General features: G+C 47.6%; 1 protein-coding gene across 2 annotated transcripts in view; it reads left to right on the top strand.

The window, feature by feature from the left end:
• The window catches only part of SMARCC1 (SWI/SNF related BAF chromatin remodeling complex subunit C1), an 83026-nt gene that overhangs the window by 8231 nt on the left and 53734 nt on the right, over positions 1-21061 (top strand). The window contains exons 1-8 of one of the 2 annotated variants that reach the window (XM_070391163.1): positions 1565-1722; positions 5078-5163; positions 6012-6093; positions 7736-7828; positions 9957-10026; positions 13384-13453; positions 16007-16082; positions 19055-19180. In XM_070391163.1, coding sequence (XP_070247264.1) covers positions 5090-5163; positions 6012-6093; positions 7736-7828; positions 9957-10026; positions 13384-13453; positions 16007-16082; positions 19055-19180 — 591 coding nt within the window. In that variant the 5' untranslated portion in view covers positions 1565-1722; positions 5078-5089. Of the gene's footprint in view, positions 1-1564; positions 1723-5077; positions 5164-6011; positions 6094-7735; positions 7829-9956; positions 10027-13383; positions 13454-16006; positions 16083-19054; positions 19181-21061 lie in introns of those variants that run through there. The other variant, XM_070391162.1, reaches the window with a different exon arrangement.

The raw sequence follows: 21061 nt of genomic DNA, 5'->3' as shown, positions 1-21061 counted from the left end.
CTAGTCTCTCTGCCACCCCGTGTGCCTTTGGATTTGGACTCTGATTGTACAGAGCACTTAGGACCGCCTGGCATAGCTCTTCTTAGAATTTTTGTCTTCAATTCTCCGGTTTGGGTTTTTGCAGCTTCCGTTCTGCTGCTTGCTGCCTCCATGGAATTTATTATCATGGACCTTTTTTTTTTACTCGTAAGATTCTGAATTGCATGTTCTTATTTTATCCCGAAACCTTTTGTTTTGACAACTCACTGATCTTACACATAGAATTGAGAATAAGAAATAGTATTGTTTTATTGACCTTGCAGTAAGTGTGTCTACTTTGTTCATGCTGGGTTTTTTAAAATCCTTACGTGAGGATATGTTTATTGATTTGAGAGAGAGAGAGAGAGAGAGAGAGAGAGGAGAAGAGAGAGAAAGAGATCAATTGGTTGCTTTCTATATGTACCGTGACTGGGAATCGAACCCACAACCTCGGTATGTGTGCCCTGACCTGGAATTGAACCCGAAACCTTTCTGGTGTGGGGGACAGCTGAGCCACCAGCCACGGCTGCTTCTGCGGGTTTCCCATCCAGACGTTACCTTTATTAGTCAAATAGAACGGGCTTTTCGAGTCATGTTGGGCTTTTCCCACTTGCAGGTGACACAGGAATTCAGCCGTCCGTCCTTCGAGTATTTGTTTGGTTTCATTTTTTACATGTAATTCTCTCCATTGAGATTCTATCTTGGTATTCAGTGTGCGCAGTGGATCTAGTTTATCTTTTTCCATGTGAGTATCTGGTTACCTCAGCAACACTTGTGAGAAAATGCTGCTTTCCTCACTGATTTGAGCTCAGCGAACAGGCAGCGTTTGGTTATGTCCCGAGTGCGAGGCGTTGCTTGTCCTTGGGGCTCACACTCGTGAGCTGTGTAGATGGAACCTTGACTCCCCATCGCAGGGAAGGCTTTGCAGGGAAGGGCCTGGGGGCTGAGTCCTGGGAGCGGGGGGTGGGTTCTTGAGGGAAGTGCGGGGATGTCTTCAGGCGGTGAGGTCCGCATGAGCAGCATAAGGGCCTGAGGCAGCTGGCGCCCCAAGTTTAGAGCTGAGGACGGCGGCAGAGAGAGGGCTAACACCAGGCTCAAAGGCCAAGTTCACCAGTGCCACGCCAGAGGGGGCGTCCGGGAAGGTCACGGGAAAGGCAAGGAGAGCAGGAGGGGCTCAGTCAGCTGTGGGTTTAGGTCTCGCACAGGCTGACGGCGGCTGTTGAGACTGGAGGCTTGGGCAGCCAGCGCGATTTCCAGGACGAGGCTGCTGTCCTGATCCCTGCGAACAGGACACAGCGCCGAGGGGAGGGAGGCGGCAGGGCGTCCGAGAGGACGGGGAGCAATTGGGGACGTTGAAGGACGAATTGACGGGTGGCTGCCGCGCCGTCGACCTTGGCACTGAGGGGAAAGCAGAGGACGAGGCTCCGAGGAAGTGCTCGTGCAGCCCAGCTGTCCAGGCCTCGGAGACCAGGAGGGTATTTTAGGCACAAACCATATTAAAAATAGCCCCTGGCTCAGCGCCAGGGCACCAGCTGTCCTCCCTCCCGAGGAGTGTAGCCGGTCCCAATGGAAGGGTGGCATGTGATGGTGTGAAGAGAAGGGGGGACGAGACAGTAAAGGGGAGAACCCGTGAGTGAGACCTGGGAGCTGTTCGCCGTCCGCTGTTTGTTCCTCGGGGATGAGCAGCGCTGGAGCGAGAGTCAGGTGGGACGTTGTGAGTCACGCGGGTGTTCGACAGCGGGCTCAGCGTCGGTGTGTGTGGCGTGACACCGGCTGAGGAGCAAGAGGGACTTAGGAAGGCGTGTTTCTTACGGCTCGGATGTGTCCACAGGCACAGTGAGCGTGAGTGGTAGAAACTCGTTCCCTAGCCTTCCCGGCTCAGGACCTGTGCGGCCCAGACAGACAGCCTCACGGTGGGAGGCGTCCGTTCTGCGTTCTGCCTTTTTAAAAAGGCCACAAGCATCTGTTTAGAGACAAAGCCCGAGAACCGGCACGGCCTGGACAGGTCACGTCCCAGTCTGCTGTGGGGTCCGTGCCCAGCTCTCGACTGCTGTGGGGCTGGGGATGGAGACATGACGTGGGCAGTGATGTCAGCCCGGAGCAGCCGGCTTTTGACTTTTTCTTCTTTGATTTTTACACCTGGGGATGTGCCTTCCTAGAGATTCAGCCCCACATTTAACGTCATGTCGTCTGTTTTATCCAACATGTGCTTGCAGTGAGTGGTAGGGTTTCTGGCTGTTTAGTCCACCTCATGGCTGGAGCCAGCAACACTGTGTCATCTGTAAAATGGGCTGGAAGCCTTGGCTCCAGAGGATGCTTGCGAGTAAGGAGGCCAGTGTGTAAGCGCCTCGCGGTGACTCCTCAGACGGCAGCGGGGAGAGGACTGTCTCCCCAAGAAGAGGCTGCAGCAGCGGGGACCCGTGGTTACAGGTGCTCGTCAGGGGCTCCAGTTGGCCCTGGAGCAACCTGGGTTTGAACTGCATGGATCTACTTATATTTTTAAATAAATACTGTGAGTGGCCCTCACGGGTTTGGCTCAGTGGATAGAGTATCGGCCTGCGGACTGAAGGGTCCCAGGTTCGATTCCGGTCAAGGGCATACGCCAGGATTGCGGGCTCGATCCCCGGTAGGGGGTGTGCAGGAGGCAGCCGATCAGTGATTCGCATCACTGATGTTTCTATCACTCTCTCCTCCCTTCCTCTTTAAAATCAATAAACATATGTTTTAAAAAAAGCTAAACGGATTTTCTCTTTTTTATGATTTTCTCAATAACTGTATTGTAAGAATACAGTATGTAATACATACAACATACAAAACATGTGTTATTGGACTGTTTATGTTGTTGGTAAGGCTTCTGGTCCACAGTAGGCTGTTAGGTTTGGGGGGAGTCTAAAATCATACGCAGATTTTCAACTGTGGGGGTGGGGTAGGGGTCAGCGCTCCTAACCCTCATGTTCAAGGGTCGACTGTATTACAGTTTCTCTCACTAATACAATTGGGAACTATGTCTAGAAAGCACTATTTTAAACTCGAAAGCAGCTAAAATACACAAAGAAACTTAGAAATTATTTGATTGTTTCATATTTGTGAGGTAAAAAGACTCTGGAGTTGAAGCAATGTGTTTCTCCCCCCAGAATTGTTTTCAGGGTGTGAAGATGCCTGAATTCCCTTGAATTTTCTTGGTTTGTTGAACATACTCGGTTTCTGTTCCTTGGTTCACTTCTCACATTCATTTTCTGACATAGTCATTTCTTGATGAACAGGCCAAAAGGTGGCATTATTAATGCGTGTGCTCAGCCCACACAAACACATTACAAACACATTATCTATCCCCCCCCGTTTTTGTTTTTTTAATTTTTAAAAATTGAGCTGATGTGGCTCAGTGGTTGTGCGTCGACTTATGAACCAGGAGGTCATGGTTCGATTCCTGATCAGGGCACATGCCCGGGTTGTGGCCTGGATCCCCAGTGTAGGGTGTGCAGGAGGCAGCTGATCAATGATTCTCATCATTGATGTTTCTCTCTCTCTCTCCCTCTCCCTTCCTCTCTGACATCAATAAAAAAAAAAAAACTTCTTAAAAATTGATTTGAGAGAGCAGAAGAAATTGATTTGTTGTTCCACTTATTTATGCATCATTGGTTGATTCTTGCATGTGCCCTGACTGGGCATCGAACCCACAACCTTGGCAAATCGGGGCAACGTTCTAACCAGCTGAGCTGCCTGGCCAGGGCATCTCCTGCTTTTTGCCACTTGTGAGCGCTGCCTAGTCCTCAGTTAATAAGTCAAAGAAATAATGACAGCGGCACAGATTGAAAGCACTTTTAGGAATTGCAGTTAGACTTGGCTTTTCTGGGCTTCCTCCTGCTCAGCAGAACGATAGGCGGCTGTAAGTAGGGTGACCCCACTCTCCACCCACAAGATGAGACTGACTTCCAGTGCAGCTGCCCGGAGAGACCAGCGTGTCAGAGGCCGTGTGCCCCGCAGCAGGGAGTCGAAGCAGCTGGCAGGACTGCCCTGGCCCAGGGTCTCTGGATGGGCAGCTGCTGAGACATCCGCTGAGGCCGGTCCCACTGGCTCTGGGAAGCTCAGGCTTTGGTGCCTGTTGTCTTTTTTCCCCGAATATTTTTTTGATTTCAGACAGGAATGGGGAGAGAGAGAAACATCAACGATACGAATCATTGATAGGCTGCCTCCTGCATTCCCCCTACTGAGGATCTAGCAACCTGGACATGTGCCCTTGACCGGAATCGAACCCGGGACCCTTCAGTCCACAGGCTGACGCTCTATCCACTGAGCAAAACCAGCTAGGACCCCTGTTGTCCTTTTATTCTTTAATTTTTTTAATCATCAAGAGGAATTGGCCCATCACCAGTGCTTCTGCTCAGAGAATATGTGAAGAACATGAGCTTTTGTACTTAAAGCACACCTGGTGTCACTGAGAGCGAGGCGTCTTCTCGGTGGGCGTGGCGGCGGTGAGGGTTGAATTGGGAAGTGAGTCCAGGCCCCGTGGGTGTCCCTGGGAAGTCTCTTGTCTGCCTCCAGCTCTTCGTCCCTGACTCTGGCCTATTAGTTTTTTCTGTGGGTGATTCCGATGCTGAGGGTCAGAACCCCACGTCCATTTTTATATTTTTATTGATTTTAGAGAGGAAAGGAGAGAGAGAAACCCCAGTGATGAGAAAATCACCCATCAGCCGTCCCGTCCACCTGCCCACCCCCCGGGAATAGAGCCTGCAGCCCAGGCCTATGCCCCGACTGGGAATCAAACCACCATGACCTCCTGGTTCATAGGTCAGTGCTCAACCACTGGCCCACGCTGGCTGGACTTGATGTATCTTTTGTAAATCTTGGTTTTTACAAAGTTTAATTAAAGAGTAATATTTTAATTGAAATTTGAAAAGAAATATTTTTAAGCATTTTTGGACATTTTTCTTTATATTGCAATTTTTTCCAGAAAGTACTTAAGAACTTGTTTATATCTTTGAGCTGACTTATAGAATTCAGACATAAGTAATTTTTTCAGAACTTTTATTGTTTTCACGTGTGACTTGTGTCATTTTAGGCGAAATGTTTCATGGATTTCAAGGCTGGCGGCGCCTTGTGTCACATTCTCGGGGCCGCGTACAAGTACAAGAATGACCAGGGCTGGTAAGTCCTCGTGTTGATTTGCATGTTTTGATGTGACGCAGAAGTTGGGCTCCACAGCCCACCGCCCACACTCTCGGTCACTAGGCTGGACCCCTCCCTGGGAGTGAAATGGGACACAGCATCCACATTGGTAACGGTTTAACCACATGAAAAGGACAGAGATCAGGGGGACGGCACAGAAGGCCGTGCTGGTGCTTACACACGGTCTGAAGACATATGGGGGGGGCTTAAAGTAAAGGTGAAAAGGTGGGTTTTACCACATTCAGGACAACAGTCATCTCAGAGAACACAGACCTCGTTGAATGTGAACAAACACGTTTAAGATGACTGCCACTGGCTCTGTGGACTGCTTTCTGTCTGATGTAAAATATCTTAGATTTACTTCATGGAACAGATACTTCCTTTTGCTGGAGTGGATCTTAATGTCTTAAAACCTGATCTTGTAGTGTTCACATGCTCCTTTATGTGACGGAGAGAAACGCGTGTACATTTGCGTAGTTCTATCATAGTTTCCAGATCTATCCAGCTCATTTGCATCGAATGCTGCAGCCAAGTCTTTACTTTTTTTTTTTAAATACATATTTTTATTGATTTCAGAGAGGAAGGGAGAGGGAGAGAGAGATAGAAACATCAATGATGAGAGAGAACCATTGATGGGCTGCCTCCTGCACGCCCCACACTGGGGATGGAGCCTGCAACCCAGGCATGTGCCCTTGGCCGGAATCGAACCTGGGACCCTTCAGTCTGCAGGCCAACGCTCTATCCACTGAGCCAAACTGGTTAGGGCCAAGTCTTTACTTTTGTTTAAGACGGGAGACAAGTTAACTAATTATTATCTTGTCTTTTAGGCGGAGGTTTGATCTGCAGAATCCATCCCGAATGGATCGTAATGTTGAGATGTTTATGAATATTGAAAAAACGTTGGTGCAGGTAAACGGGAAAGTTAAATCATTACAATTTCTTCCCTTGGATATACTGTCAGTTCTAAGATTAGCTTCATCAAAAAGTCAAAGGAAGAATAATTTTCTGAAATCTATTGTTCTGTTATTCTTTTGGATTTAGGGGAATTAGAGATATAAAGTATGACTAAAACTTGTCATTTATAGAATTTGACCTTAAACTTGTGGTGAAATTATCTATGATATTTTTCTTTATTAATTTTACCAAACCCATTATTTGAGTCTTTTTCACATTTAACACTCCGGTGTGGGGTGAATTTCCCGCCAAAATATAAGATGGCGCGGGCAATTATTTAGGTTTCCCCGCGCAAAATCAGGGATTTTTATGATACCTATTACCCCAATGGGTATGAAACGGTTCGCATACGCAGGTAGGTATCTTTGTGAACGGCAAACAAACAAATATTTGGTAATACGCAGTTACAATCGGCCCGAGTTTACACGTTTCCCGCACTCCACCGCAAATCTATATGAACCGAGTTAAGACGGCTCCCGCGGAGTACGCGCAATTCACGCGAGCCGACTTAACTCGTTTCCCCCACTCCAAGTGTTAATATAAATACTCTCTCATTTGTTTATTCAGTGATTTTCTTTGGATTTGTTTCATGGTTGTGCCATGAATATAGATTTTATTTCCCCTACTAGATTATAACCTGGAGAAAACACTTAATTTTCTTCTTTTCTTTCCTAGTATTTTATTGAGTGGTACTTTGTGGTGGCCATTGACTTAACCTTCCTGGGGCGGGGCATGTGGCAGAAAGGCAGCTGGGTCTTCTCAGTGGCTTCATGCCTGGGAGTTGTCTCATGGACCATTAGCTGGAGGAATAACAGGGTTTTTTTGTTTGTTGGTTGATTTTTGGTGATGGTTTGGGGAGTTAATAGGAATGTTTTAGTCACTTCTGTATGTAAGATTAGAAATGGGGGGAAAAGAGCTATAATCCACAGTCTTTTTTTTTTTTTAAATATATTTTATTGATTTTTTACAGAGAGGAAGGGAGAGGGATAGAGAGTTAGAAACATCCATGAGAGAGAAACATCCATAAGCTGCCTCCTGCACACCCCTCACGGGTTGTGCCCGCAACCAAGGCACATGCCCCTGACCGGAATCGAACCTGGGACCCTTCAGTCCGCAGGCCGACGCTCTATCTACTGAGCCAAACTGGTCAGGGCTAATCCACAGTCTTTACATCATTTTCAGTGATTTACCTGATGAGCCGAAATGAATACCTACCTCCCCCGGCCCACAGAAGGTGTAGGTGGAAGCAGTCCATTAGATGTGAGGTGTGCTCAGGTGAAGTGGCCTAGCAGGGCTCATGTGTCACTTGGTGCCTTAATGGAAAAGATGATGCATGTCTGTGGGTCATAATCTCAGCATCATCTTGTCCAGGTGTACCCGGCTGCAGAGAAGGGACCTGCGCCGTCATTAAGGAGGCTGCTGCACACCTGGGTTTTACACTGACATCACACTTTCCCATTCTTTTCCATACAAAGTGCATCTCCCATTCTAAGCAGCCTGGCTGTGAGTGCCAACCTTTGCCATTAGGATGATGCATAAATAATATGACATTATTTTAAAACCAAGAGAATTTAAAAATCTGTTCTTTCTTTCTCAGAGCAATTGCCTGACCAGACCCAACATCTACCTCATTCCAGACATTGACCTGAAGTTGGCTAACAAATTGAAAGATATTATCAAACGACATCAGGTAATACACTCGACCCTTCAGAAGCCCTTGCAGTCGGAAAGGCCTTGTAAGTCTCCACTGAGTGCCTTCTGATTGTGTTTCTGTCGGCAGTGAATGAAAGTTTTCCTCTTTCTGGGTTCTCACAGTACCAAGTGCTTTTCTCTTCACTCACCTCCAGTTCTTAGCTGAGCCTAGCATTATTGAGATGTAATTGACATGTAATACTGTGTAAGTTTAAGGTGTATTATGTGATGATTTAATACATGTATATGTCCTAGAGTAGCGTTTAATTGCTACCAAAGCATTCTGGAAAAAGTTTATATATTTGTCTACAGTTTTGTTTTGTTTTTTTGTTAAATATATGTTTATTGATTTTAGAGAGGAAGAGAGAGAGATAGAAACATCATTGATAAGAATCATTGATTGGCTGCTTCCTGCACACCCCCCACCGGGGATTGAGCCCGCAATCCTGGTACATGCCCTTGACTGGAATCAAACCTGGGACCCTTCAGTCCACAGGCCAACGCTCTATCCACTGAGCCAAACCAGCTGGGGCTGAATACTCTTGATCAGACCTTTGCTCAAGCATTTAAAGTGCATTAGTGACTCCATTGATTGGTCACAGTGTATCTGTCACCATTCTTAGCTCCTTTCATCTGTTAACTATGCCCCACATACTGAAAGGTTGCGGGTTTTATTCCCGGTTAGGACATATTCGGGAGGCACCTGATGTGTGTCCCCCCCTGTCCCTCCCCCTCCCCCTCTCTCCCTCTTCCTCTCCCTCCCCCTTCCTTCCTTCCCCTTTCCCTCCCTTCCTCTCCTCTGTCCCTCCCCTCCTCTCCCCTCTCTCCCTCCCTCCCTCTCTGAAATTAATAAAAATAGCCCAGCCAGCATGCCTCAGTGGTTGAGCATCGACCTGTGAACCAGAAGGTCATGGTTCAATTCCCAGCCAGGGTACATGCCCAGGTTGCAGGCTCGATCCCCATTGTGGGGTGTTCAGGAGGCAGCCGATCCATGATTCTCTCTCATCATTGATGTTTTTATCTCTCTCTCCCTCTCCCTTCTCTGAAATCAATAAAAATATTTTTTTAAAAAATGAAATTAATAAAAATGTCTTTGGGTGAGCATTAACAAAAAAAGAATTAGGGGTACTCATCTATAATAATAAAAGCGTAATATGCAAATCGACTGAACAGCAGAACGACTGTCTGGATGACCTGGACGACCACACTGTGACACGCACTGGCACCAGGCCAGCCAAGGCGTTGTGATGCGATTGGTCAGGGGGCCCGCCATCACCCCACGATCGCCCCGCAGAAGGAGGCCCAGTCACCCTCTGCAGGATGATCGATCGGTGGGCACCGGGGAACTGGGGGTGTGTGGCGGCAGACGTGGGCAGTGCAAGGCCAAGGCAGGTGTGGGTAGGGGGTGGGGCCGCAGGCAGCTGGGGCCACGAAGGCTGCCCTTGCACGAATTTTGTGCATCAGACCTGTAGTCTTCTATATAATAAAAGCCTAAGCGACTTGCAGCATAATGAGCAGAATGACTGGTCGCTATGATGCACACTGACCACCAGGGGGCAGATGCTCAACACAGGAGCTGCCCTGTGGTGGTCAGTGTGCTCCCATGGGGAGCGCTGCTCAGATAGAAGCCGGGCCCACAGCTGGCGAGCGCAGTGGCAGTGGCAGTGGCAGTGGCGGGAGCCTTTCCCACCTCACCTCCGCGGGAGCCTCTCCCACCTCACCTCCGCGGCAGCGCTAAGGAGCAGCAAGCAGGCAGGCAGTAAAGAGTGAGAGGGCGTAGGCCAGGATGAAGGGATCCCCCGTCCCAGCCACTGCATGAATTTCGTGCACCAGGCCTCTAGTATTACTGAGAATAAGGTTACCCTGAGAGAGATACATAGAGAATTAGCAGAGGGCACTTGTGTTATTTTTTTAGAGAACACTGTAAACTGTTGATAATTTTTGTTCTTGTTAATTCCTATCTCTTACTTTGACTAAAAATAATAAAAATATTGTAGTCTTAAAATAATACTTTTAAAATATAAGTAAAATAATGCCTTTGCAGTTTCTGGGCTGTTTGTGTCTGGCCTCTCGTGGTTTGCTGGCACGTGCTTTATTTTCACGTTATGTGTTCATTGCCTTTTCAGGGCACATTCACTGACGAGAAGTCGAAAGCTTCCCACCACATTTACCCGCATCCTTCCTCACAAGAGGATGGTGAGTGAGTTTTTGGTTGTGATCTGATGAGCTCAGACTTCACTGGATTCTAAGTTATATCATCAGAGGGTTAAATAGTATAACCAGCTATTTTAGAAAGAGAGTCACAAATATTAAATTCCACAGATTATTTAAATTTATAATTTTTTATTTATTTTGAATTGGGAAAAGTAAACTAATTCTGTAATGTCCAACTTTCTAATCATTAGACTTTTATTTGTTTGTTGGCAGTTATCATCTGGGTGTTAAGTGTAGCCATGCCTGTGCATTAACGTAGCTAATGTTCCTGTGTCCCTTGTGTTCTGAAAATTAAGAGACCTTGCGAGATAGAGCATCTCTGGTAAACAGGCCCCTCAGAAATACCAGTCGGGATTGTCTAATGGGTTCGACTCTGGCATTCAGCCCTGCGACCTGAAAGTGGATTTGGTCAGTAGCCAGAGTTCCTCAGAGCTATGGCAACTGACCTCTGTTAACCATTCTTTCAAAGGTTGGAAAGTTGGGAATCAAAATGTGAATTATTAATTAACCAAGTTAATTTAGATTGTGAAATAGTTCTCCTATGTGGAGATCTATTCTTAAGCATAACATATCCATCCCCATAGAATATCTATATAAGGAGGCAAATTATATGAGACTTGAGTGGCTAATTCCCTGCACTGTTCTTACCAGTGCAGAGATGCTGTAAGTCAATAACAAGATTACAGACAGTTTCCATATGCGTGAACATTAAGAAATATCTTGCCATGTCATCCATGGATGAAAGAAGAAATTGCAATGGTAATGGAAAGTCTTTGGATCCGAATAATTACGAAATTAAGAAAGTATAAGAAATTAACGTTTCAGGTTGCAGCTGATGCTATATCTAGAGGGAAATTTAGGTCTTAAATGTGTATATTGGGGGAAGAAGAAAGACTGAAAAGTCAGTGGTCCACACATCTTTCTCAAGAAATTAGAAAAATAACATCAAACTAAAGCTAGAGAATAAAAAATATAAGTAATTAAGAGCACAATTAATAAAGCTACAGAATAAAGGAAATAAGTAATTAAGAGGACAATTAATGAATACAGTCTATACCAGTGATGGCGAACCTTTTGAGCTCGGCGTGTCAGCATTTTGAAAAACCCTAACTTAACTCTGGTGCCGTGTCACATATAGAAATTTTTTTATCTTTGCAACCATAATAAAACAAAGACTTAAATTTTTGATATTTATTTTATATTTTTAAATGCCATTTAACAAAGACAAGTCAACCAAAAAAATGAGTTCGCTTGTCACCTCTGACACGCGTGTCACAGGTTCGCCGTCACTGGTCTGTACAGTAGCAAGGTGCTCAGCAGTGTCAGATGGTTCTGTGTGTTTGGTGTCAAATCTAAAAACCGTTGCCTCAGCAGAGTGCTGAAGTTTACGCCTAACTTGTTCTAAGCGTTTCGTAGTTTAGGCCTTTTCATCGGTAGCTTGGGAGCTGAAAGTTGGATTCACAATCTCAGCTCTGATTGTTGTGCTTTGAGAAACCTCCTGCTGCCCTTGGTGTTTCTCAGCTTTTGTCCTCGGAGGTAGTAGCAGCTGGTTGCCACCGGGTGGAGGTGCTGAGCAGCTGTGTCTGTTCCGGTGTTGGTTCTGGCTGGCTCCCTCTCCTAAGGCTTCTCTGATAGTTGGTATGAATGCTTAGATCGTGAATGTATTGGGAACAGTGCCTTTTATAAACGGTTTGAGCTGCAGATGCATCTTAGCTATCTAGTAATTTCTTATTCATGTGAGCGTGCTTTCTTTGTGTATTTTAATAGAAACTAGTTGACTGATGTTTGTTAGGTATTGCTATTAGTAGTTGGAGTAATCGTTAGAAGACAGCATTTAAATTTAATTTGTAATATATTGAAGGTTATCTTTAAAGTATGACACATGATTCTGCACATTGTGGGGCTTTCCTTAGAACCAGTGGCTGTCAGGGGAGTGCAGACGGTCACACAGCCACAGCACAGTAAAGACCGTGTCGAAATGCAGTGTGCCTTTCTCTGAGGGTTGGTTACAGGTTAAAATAAAAGGTGATGCTGTTTAATAGGTCTTAAGATATTAAAAGAATCGGAGTGTGAGATGCTAGAAGAGGCACAAAACAAGGACAAGCAGAGGTAATACATTATGGAGTTTGAGGAAAAGCAAGTGGCCAAGTTGGGCTTTCTGTCTCAGGAGAGTAGGCGGCGGGGGGAGGTGAGGCTGTGAGTCGGGTGAAGAGCTTTGTCCGAGGTGTGGGTGAAGGAGAAGGTGCTGGGGAGGTGTGTGGGGTGGGCAGTGCTGGTCATTTGGTGGAGAGGAATGTGCAGCTGGGGCCGTATTCGTGCCCGAGCGGCAGCTCTGACTCGTGGGACAGGCAGGGCATTCTGTTGAAGCAGGCGGTTCTGGAAGGCCCAGGGGCTCCTCCTCCACTGTCCCCTGGCCGTTCTGGGTGTCGGGTTCAGGGTCAGGGCCTGGTTTCTTCCTCTTCACTGTCGATACGAGAAGGTCGGCCATTGGGTGCTTCACACAGCACAGGCACGGGGCTTCCTGGCTGAGTCAGCGCAGGGGCTTGTTATGTTGAAATGGGTGTGGAAAGTCGTTTTATTTAGCTGATTTCACTTAGATAAGTCCTGCTTTTTCTTGGGTTTCAAGAGGCTTCATTAGAAACAAGTATTAGAAACGAGTGATCTCAGCTAAGTTCAGACTACCAACGGCCACAGCGTAACCGGTGCTGAGATGCAGGTGGGATTAACTGACGTCGACAGTAGTCACCTGGCGACAGGAACGGTGCCCTCATTTTCCTTGGTGAGGCTGCTGGAATAGAAAGCGCCTGCTAGGACCACTGCTGACAGTCTCCTTGGGAGGCTGAGCCAACAGGCGGCCGTTAGAGAACAGAAACAGTGCTGTTGGTGAAGCTTGGACGTCACGCCATAGAGCGCCGTCGACGCCGGAGAGAGTGAGCCTGAGGAAGAAGGTTCTGGTACAACTTCCATCAGGAGTCGCAGCCTGACTTGCACTTGAGAGACGCGTGCACGTAGCAGAGGGCGGGGGTCCTGCCTGGGAGTGAGGCCTCAGGTGTGGTCCTGATTCGCTGGAAGCGCAGGCAGTTCAGGCAGGCGGGTGGGAGGGCGCACTCCGGATGGACCGTCGGTTCTGTCAGGATTGAGGGAGAATCAGGCCTAGAGCCCAGTAGGTCTGAGGGCACAGCTGAAAAACTCCCCTTAGCAGATGGTGGTGGAGAGCATCCCATTAGGAGAAGACCTGGGGGGCTCCGGAGCAAACCCAAAACTGAGTAAAATGAAGTCTAAACAGTAGTCCGTTCATCCACCGTGTCGGCGTGACTGCGTGTTCCTTGTGCCTTTCAGAGGAGTGGCTGCGACCCGTGATGAGGAGGGACAAGCAGGTGCTGGTGCACTGGGGGTCGTACCCCGACAGGTAAGGCGGGGCCGGGCGGAGGTCGGTCCGCGCGCCCGTCACTCGCTTCCCTTCATGACAGTGGCCACTTGTTGGCTTAGTTTTGGTCGCTGACCTCACTCTTCAGTCTTATTGGCCGTTTCCTTGCTGACCTTGTGGAGTGCGTGGGGCCACGTGGCTTTACTTTTCTTAACAAGCTGACGTGTTCGCTCCTCTGCTGGGAGAGGCCGGCTCAGGTGTCCTTCCTGGGGTTTCTGACTGTTAGGGTGACCTGTCCGAGTGACTCTTTCACATGCAGATACATTTCTTAGAGAAGGAAATAGACCTTCACTTATGTTCGAAATTTTAACAGTATGTGCACAGTCTTTATACGTTTGGGTTAATTAGAACCAAATCCAGTAAGCTTGCTAACCAACCTCTTTCGAACCACAATTGACTACTTTCAATGAGCGGGTTCTTTAGAAATAATACTTCCTATGCAGCATTGTAGCCGTGAGCCTCGAGTGGCCCTTGGCACTGTGAGCGCCTTCAGCTTTGCAGGGACTGTGGTGGGAAAGCAGCCTGTCCTTTGACTCACTTAGATGGAAACCCGGGTCTACGGCAGGCATTGCGAGCAAGGCTGGAGTCCGTGTTCAGACGGCACATGGGACACGGTCGCTCTTTGCCGGCATTTTCTACGTGTCAGAGAGGCTGTCCTGGCTGCTCGAGTCTGGTCTTTCCAGGGGCCTGTTGGTTCACTTACTGGTAGAGCTTGTGCCCTCGCTCCTGCCTGTGAACGTCTTCTCCTCGGGACTTCCTGTTCTCACCCACCTCGTAGTCCTCCTCATTCAGCCGCTAGGATATGGGTCACCAGGGTCTCCTCCGGTGCCGCCTGTAGCTGGTGCGGTTTAGTCCCTCGCGAGGAGCTGCTTCCCTCGCCTGGTGTGGAACGGCCGAGGCGCTCGGTGCTGTGACGGGGGCAGCGCCTGCTCGTTCCAGAAGCTTTGGGACTGACTTCCAGCAGCAGCAGCAGGAAGCAGCGCTGTGACCGTACTTGGGTTCCCTTTAGAAACCGCTGTTGGCCAGGGTGGCAGCACTGACGGCGCTTTAACCTGGAAGGTTCTGCTTTGCTTTTTTCAAAGTGGTGGAGGCACAGGGGGAATGAGTGACTCATCCGGGAATTGGACCTCGCTGGGGAGGCTGTGAGCTACTGAGCTCAGCGGCGTGAAGATAAGGGAAGTGAGCCGAGGCGGAACCGGGTGGTGAGGCGCCTGTGGGAGGCGTGAAGAGGGCCAGGGCATGAAGTGGCCACGGGCCTGGCATGTGCAGAGGGGCCCTGAAGCCCCAGGAAGCGGCTCAGATGCATCGCGGGAGCAGAGAGCGCTGGAGACAGAGCGCTGTGGACTGGCTGAGTTTTCAGAAGAACCACTGTTTGCCGTGTGAGAAGTGGACTCCCGGACTTTGGGCAGCAGGAAGGGCGAGAAGCCCTGGGTTCTGGACCTGCTTTGCAGCTGGAGCTGGCGGGCGTTCTGAGGGCTGCTCTGGAACAGGAGGGAGTGGAGGCAGGATGTCAGCCAGCGTCGCTGAGCTCATCGTTGGGGTCAGGAGGCATTACATTGAGTTTGGAGTGTGAGGTTTGAAAGCCTTGCTAGGCCTGTAGGCGGAGATGTGAGTGGACCGTGGGATTCATGAGTCCAGAACTCGGAGGAGAGGGTTAGGTTCTCAACCTGTGGGTCGTGACCCCTTTGGCGGTGGAACGACCCTTTCACAGGGGTCGCCTAAGACCATCCTGCATATCAGATATTTGCATGACGATTCATAACAGCAACAAACAAAAATAATTTTATGGTTGGAGGTCACCACAACATGAGGAACTGTATTTAAAGGGCCAGAAGGTTGAGAACCACTGGTTTAAGGGGTCGTGTCTGTCTGAAGCCGTGGGCTGCGGGAGACCAAGTGAAGGAGAGAAGAGGATGGTTGTTCAAAAACTAAAACGGAGGTGGGGGCTCCCAGTATTGATGAGTTTGGGAGAAGAGGAGAAGCTGGCAGTAGAGACTGAGGAGAGGTGGTGCCGGAGGAACGCCAGCCGGTAGCGCTGCCGTGGAGGCCAAGCAAGGGAAACGCTTAGAGGAGCGTGATCAGCTTGTTGAAATGCCGTGGACGAGGCTTGAACTTGACGTTGAGCAACGTGAAGACGACTGTAGACCCTGCACAGAGTTTTCCTGTCAGAGCGCTGGAGGCAAAAGGGTATGGCAGCCCAGACGGCGTAGCTCAGAGGCTGAGCGTCAGCCATGAACCGGGAGGCCACTGTTTGATTCCGGCCAAGGGCACAGGCCTGGGTTGTGGGCTCGATCCCCAGTGAGGGGTGTGCAGGGGGCAGCCGATCGATGTCTCTCTCATCATTGATGTTTCTATCTCTCTCCCTTCTCTGAAATCAATAATAGAAATACATATATTTTTAAAAAGTGTATGATAAATTTCTGTTACTAGATCCTAATAGTCTCTCTAAAATACATTTTTACATTTTCATCAAAGTCTTTTTAGTGAATGAATTTGGGACCTAATTGATTTTTCCTTTTCTCATTTCCTTTATAGCTATGATACTTGGGTCCATAGTAATGATGTTGATGCGGAAATTGAAGATCCACCAATTCCAGAAAAGCCGTGGAAGGTGAAAGCTTTTTTTAAAAAAATTATTCTTATGTGACCTCGTAGCTCTTTTCAGCTGTTCTCCCCAAGGTTTTTAAGGAGACACGGAATGGTGATCTTCCTTTCTTACTCATTAAGAGCTGTCCATGGCACGAAGGCCTTATTCTCTAGGTCTCAGATGCAGCGTCTGCAGTGATTTGTGATGAGGAGACCCAGCGCCCAGGGTTTGAGAAGCCGAGGGAGGAGTGTGGGCGTGGCTGAGCGTCACGGCTGCTGTCACTCAGGACGGCCGGAAGCAGTGCCCACGCGGCTTTATTGCAGTAGACCTGTTTCTCTGCTCATTTCTGCTACGGTGGCAGGGTCCCTGCATCAACTCGTGTATTTTTCAGCTTTCAATGTGGAAAGAATTTGGAAAGTTGTATGAGTAATAAAAAGGTATTACTTTATAGTTTTCTTCCAGATTTCCCTGTTGTTAATTATTTCAGGAAATTCTTAAAACAATATCATTACCTTTTACCGGGCCCATTTTCCATTTCCACCAATTGCCCCAGCGATAGAGTCAGTTTATGCTGAGTTTTCCCTGGTCCGTTAGCAGTTCCTGCCTCACTCAGTCAGTCTGACCGGTGCCTCTCCCGCTGTCCATTCTGCGCTTGGAGTCGGCGTCCCTCTTCCTCCCACGTGTGTTCGCAGTGTCACTGTGCTTCCCTCTGATGAATGGTCTGAACCTTGGCCGATGGGAACGTCTACGCTGCCTCATGTGGCCTTTGGGCATGATTTGATGTGTGCTTGCAAGCTCCCTACCTTCTGGGACAGAAAGATGCTCCCCACGTGCTTGGTCACTTTTATGTCCCAGCCCTGGAGCCAGCATTTCAGCAGAGAGCTCTGGCCCCTCCCAGGAGCAGTGGCAGGGAGCCATGGTTTTATTGACCCTTTAGTAGAGTGCTAGAGGCCTGTGCACAGATTCGTGCAAGGGGCGCCGCCCTCGCAGCCCCGGCTTCGTCCTGAAGGTCGTCTGGACTGTCGTTCCACTGTCCAGCCATTCAGTCGATTGGCATATTATGCATTTAGTATTACAGACGATGAGCACCTAAACTGAATCAAAATATTTGATATTAGGTCTGGTTCATCCAATTTTAATGGTGTGATTTTCAGAAAGACCTAGCCTTTGAGCTTCAGATTTCATAGGAAAATGGGATTGACAAAAATTAGTCTGCTTTTTAAGAAGTGTTTGTTTGGAATAATGTCACACAGAAAAGTTGCAAGAATAAGAATAGTACATGGCATACCTTTATCCAGATTTGCCTACAGTTAACATTTTATTCCCTTTTTGAATGTATAATCTCTGTGTGTGTGTTTTTTTTCCTTGAACTGTTTAAGATAAAAGTGCGTACGTCATGGACTTTTACTCCAAAATATAAGTGTGTGTTTCCTAAAAATAAGGAATTCTTATACAGAAGCGCAGTACAGGTTTTTAGTACATTTAACTTTATTAAATTTAACATTAACACATGCATTAAGCTACTATCTACATTCCAATTTTGCCATTTGACTCAATGTTTTTATAGCAGTTTTTTCTCTTTAATACAGAATCCTGTCTGATATCAGGTATTGGATTCATATGCCATGTCTTTAATTTTCTTTAACTTTAAAAAAATTTTTATTTTATTTTTTTACTGTTCACAGTATTTCTTTATTGTTTATTTATCAAGAGAAACTATTCCTTAGCCCAAGTATTCATGTTTCATAGTTCAGGAACTCAGGTCAGTGACCAAGTTCCGTGGAATTCAGCCCAGAGAAATTCTTTGCGTTCCAAGAGCACTTTGCACTCTGACCCCAGCCTTCCTCATCTACGCAGAGTCCTTCATGGGGTTATAACTTCTGTGGGAATCTGCACGTGCCTTCTTGGTGGGTCCCCACACCCCGCTGCCAGGACGCTGCCGGCCCCAGGGCACAGAGATGGCTCCAGCAAGCGAAGCCTCGGACGGGATGCGGGGCCAGAGGCCGCTGAGGCCTTGTCAGTCCTGCGGGCAGTGCTTTCCCCGCAGCACAGCGCCTTCCTGCTGGAGACGGGCCTGCTGCCCGCGGAGCACCATAGCCTTTGTGATGTGTTCTCATTCCAAAGGAGTATTTCTCATGGGAGTTTCTGCTCTTTTCTCCTGGCTAATTCAGCTTATGCCCCAGACAGAGCTGCGGGGTGAGGTCGTGTCCTCGGCATCCTGTGCCGTCCGCTCCTGCCTGTGGTGGCGTCACCCAGTGGGGGCGTTGTCCGACGGCTCCCACTGCCGGCTTGTCCCCCACAGGCAGCCTGGACGCAGCCGTGAGGTGCTTGAGACCAGGCAGACACCCTGCTCCTCACGACAAGCCCTCAGCCGCCCGTTAGCGTCCACTCCGCTCCTGCTGACCCATCTGTGACGATGGCACAGCAATGCTCTTCCACCCCGGCCCTCCCTCTCCACTTGCCGGCGGCTTCAGCGTCCTTCCTTTCCCTCGTTTGTATTTTTTAAAAAGATGACGTGATTAGCTCTTAGTTATCAAAGCCTCAGTGTACGCAAAGCCAGCGGTGCTTTCTTACTCTTGTTTATTTGGGAAAAGACATGGAATAAAATGGTTAAGTGGCCATTCACATGTAATTGTTCATCTTTTATAAAAAATACTTTTATTGATTTCAGAGAGGGAGAGAGAGAGATGGAGAGAATCATTGATTGGCTGCCTCCTACACGCCCCCGACTGAGGATTGAGCCTGCACCCCGGGCATGTACCCTGACCAGGAATCAAACAGTGACCTCCTGGTTCATAGATCCATGTTCAACCACTGAGCCACACCGGCCAGGCTGTCATTGTCTTACGTTTTAAGCTTGTAATACGCAGTTTAGGATTTTAGAATAATAAATCAGCTTCTTTTCTGTTAAGTACTTTTATAGCCTCTTTTTAATACTCTTAGATGCAAGTGATTTTATTATTTATGTAGGTATTCCTGCTTTAATGTGGTTTTAGGTTCATGCAAAATGGATTTTGGACACTGATGTGTTCAATGAGTGGATGAATGAGGAGGACTATGAGGTGGATGAGAACAGGAAGCCCGTGAGTTTTCGACAGCGAATTTCAACAAAGAATGAAGAGGTATTTGGTTCGGCACCATTTTTCTCTACTAGGTGTTTCTTCTTTTTTGGCCTGAATGTTCTCAAATGTTCATTGATGAACGGTCACATACAAACCCAGGTGCATCTGCCCTCGAGTGCATGTGAAAGTGGCACCGTCTCAGGAGCTGGCACCTCCACGGAGGGGCCGGGCAAGTCGGGGTCACTAAGATTAGAAGTGGCCGTGCGGCATGACAGTGGTCCAGCTGGTTATGGCCTCGAGAGCTGAGTTTTAATTTGATTTCCAAATACATCACAGGGTAATTTAACTGAGTTGTTGGTTTCCCAAGGGAAGACTCATTTAGTTTTAATACTTTGAATGGCTTTGTTACTCACATGCAGTGGTCAGTACAAAGCATAGGCCTCAAAGGTCTCGGTGACAGTTGAGTCCGTTTTTGAGGTGGGAGGACGTGCTATTTAATGCTCTGCTCGTTTAAGAAGCCCACCCACTAAACACTTGCCTGTGGTTCCTTGTAGGTCACAGCTGGTGGGGTGGGCGTGTCACTGAAAGCCCGGAGGCCGAGAAGGCAGCGTCCGCGTGTCTGGGTTGGGTTTGTGGTGGCCTCTACCCTGCGATTCTAGAGTCCCTTTCAATGGGGACGGTCAAATCTGGAGGTTTTGTTTTTTACTTTAGTTTTTCTTAAATCTTTGAGACAAATACACCTTTAACCTTTCACTTAGAAAGTGCGGGTCTTTCATGCCATGTTCAGCCCCGTGTGTTTCTTCTCTGTCACACTGTGTGCTCTTTATCTTTAAGACTGTTTTAAAACTAGTGTTTTTTTTTTCATATTTTTTCATTTTTTAGTTTGTTCCTATTTGCTTTGGAATATCACTTTAAATTTTTTTATTTTGGCCTCCTTCTCTAATATGTTTACATATTTGTTTTCCCTTAATGCATTTCAAACCAAATCTTTGTGTCATCAGGAATATTCTAATTTCCATATCACATCATTGAACTGGCCTGTTCCTGTCCACCCCTTATAAATTTAGATGGGTTGTTTATTCACTTACCTTTAGGGGGGATTATATAAAATTGATCTAATAAGCCTTTAAAAAATTTAACTTCAGGTTTACATACTAATCCAAGGTGTGTGTAGTTTAGGTTTTCTTCCAAACTTCTCTTCCTGGCTCTTACGATACTCAGGCCCCCTCTGACTGGCCCGAAAGATGGATACTTCAGCTCTGATATTTGGGAGCGAGGGACACCTCAGATTCCAGTCTTTGGATCATTTGGGGGTTTTCTTTATTGTGTCTGTTGTGTAGATTGGCAGTTGGCTTCTACAGGTTGACTTCCGTATATTGATCTGTACCCTGCACTGATGAACTCACCTGTTAGCTGGGATAGTTGTTCTGTGGATTTCTGAGGGTTAATGCCACCTGCAAGTCGGGATAGTCTTATCGGTTGACTTTGCAATCTTATTTCACATCTTTTGTATCAAAGTTATCTTTTATCTTTATTTTACTGACGAATTAGGAGTAGTTTCTGGAACATTTTCCCAAGCTTATTCAGCCTGTCTTTGTATTTTATTAATTTAATAACAAGTTTTATATTTTTCTACTAATTGCTGGAAATGTTTTTCCCACCTGGAAGCCCCGGTTGTGAGCAGGGTCGTTTTCGAGGTGGGCTCGGGCGGGTCTGTTCTGTAGCGAAGTGGAGGCCTGGGGCTAGTGCTGGCGGATCCGTTGGTGACGCGGCACCTGAAGGCGGGAAGTCTCTTGGCTGCGGGTGGCCAGGATGCTGGTGATGTGCCCTGCCTTTGCTCTGAGCTCGTGTGTTTGTTACTGTCTTTGTGAAAATGCACTTTGGGGCTAGGGCTCGTAGAAACTGAGGCGTCGGCAGAGCTGGCTGCTGCTCATTTCCATT

This window comes from Myotis yumanensis, unplaced genomic scaffold, assembly GCF_028538775.1.
Source record: "Myotis yumanensis isolate MYYU_CA2020_CCGP unplaced genomic scaffold, mMyoYum1.0.hap1 SCAF_14, whole genome shotgun sequence".
NCBI classification, from domain to species: domain Eukaryota; kingdom Metazoa; phylum Chordata; class Mammalia; order Chiroptera; family Vespertilionidae; genus Myotis; species Myotis yumanensis.
The sequence above is the reverse complement of the archived record's forward strand: the minus strand, read 5'-3'. Positions and strand labels throughout refer to the sequence as shown.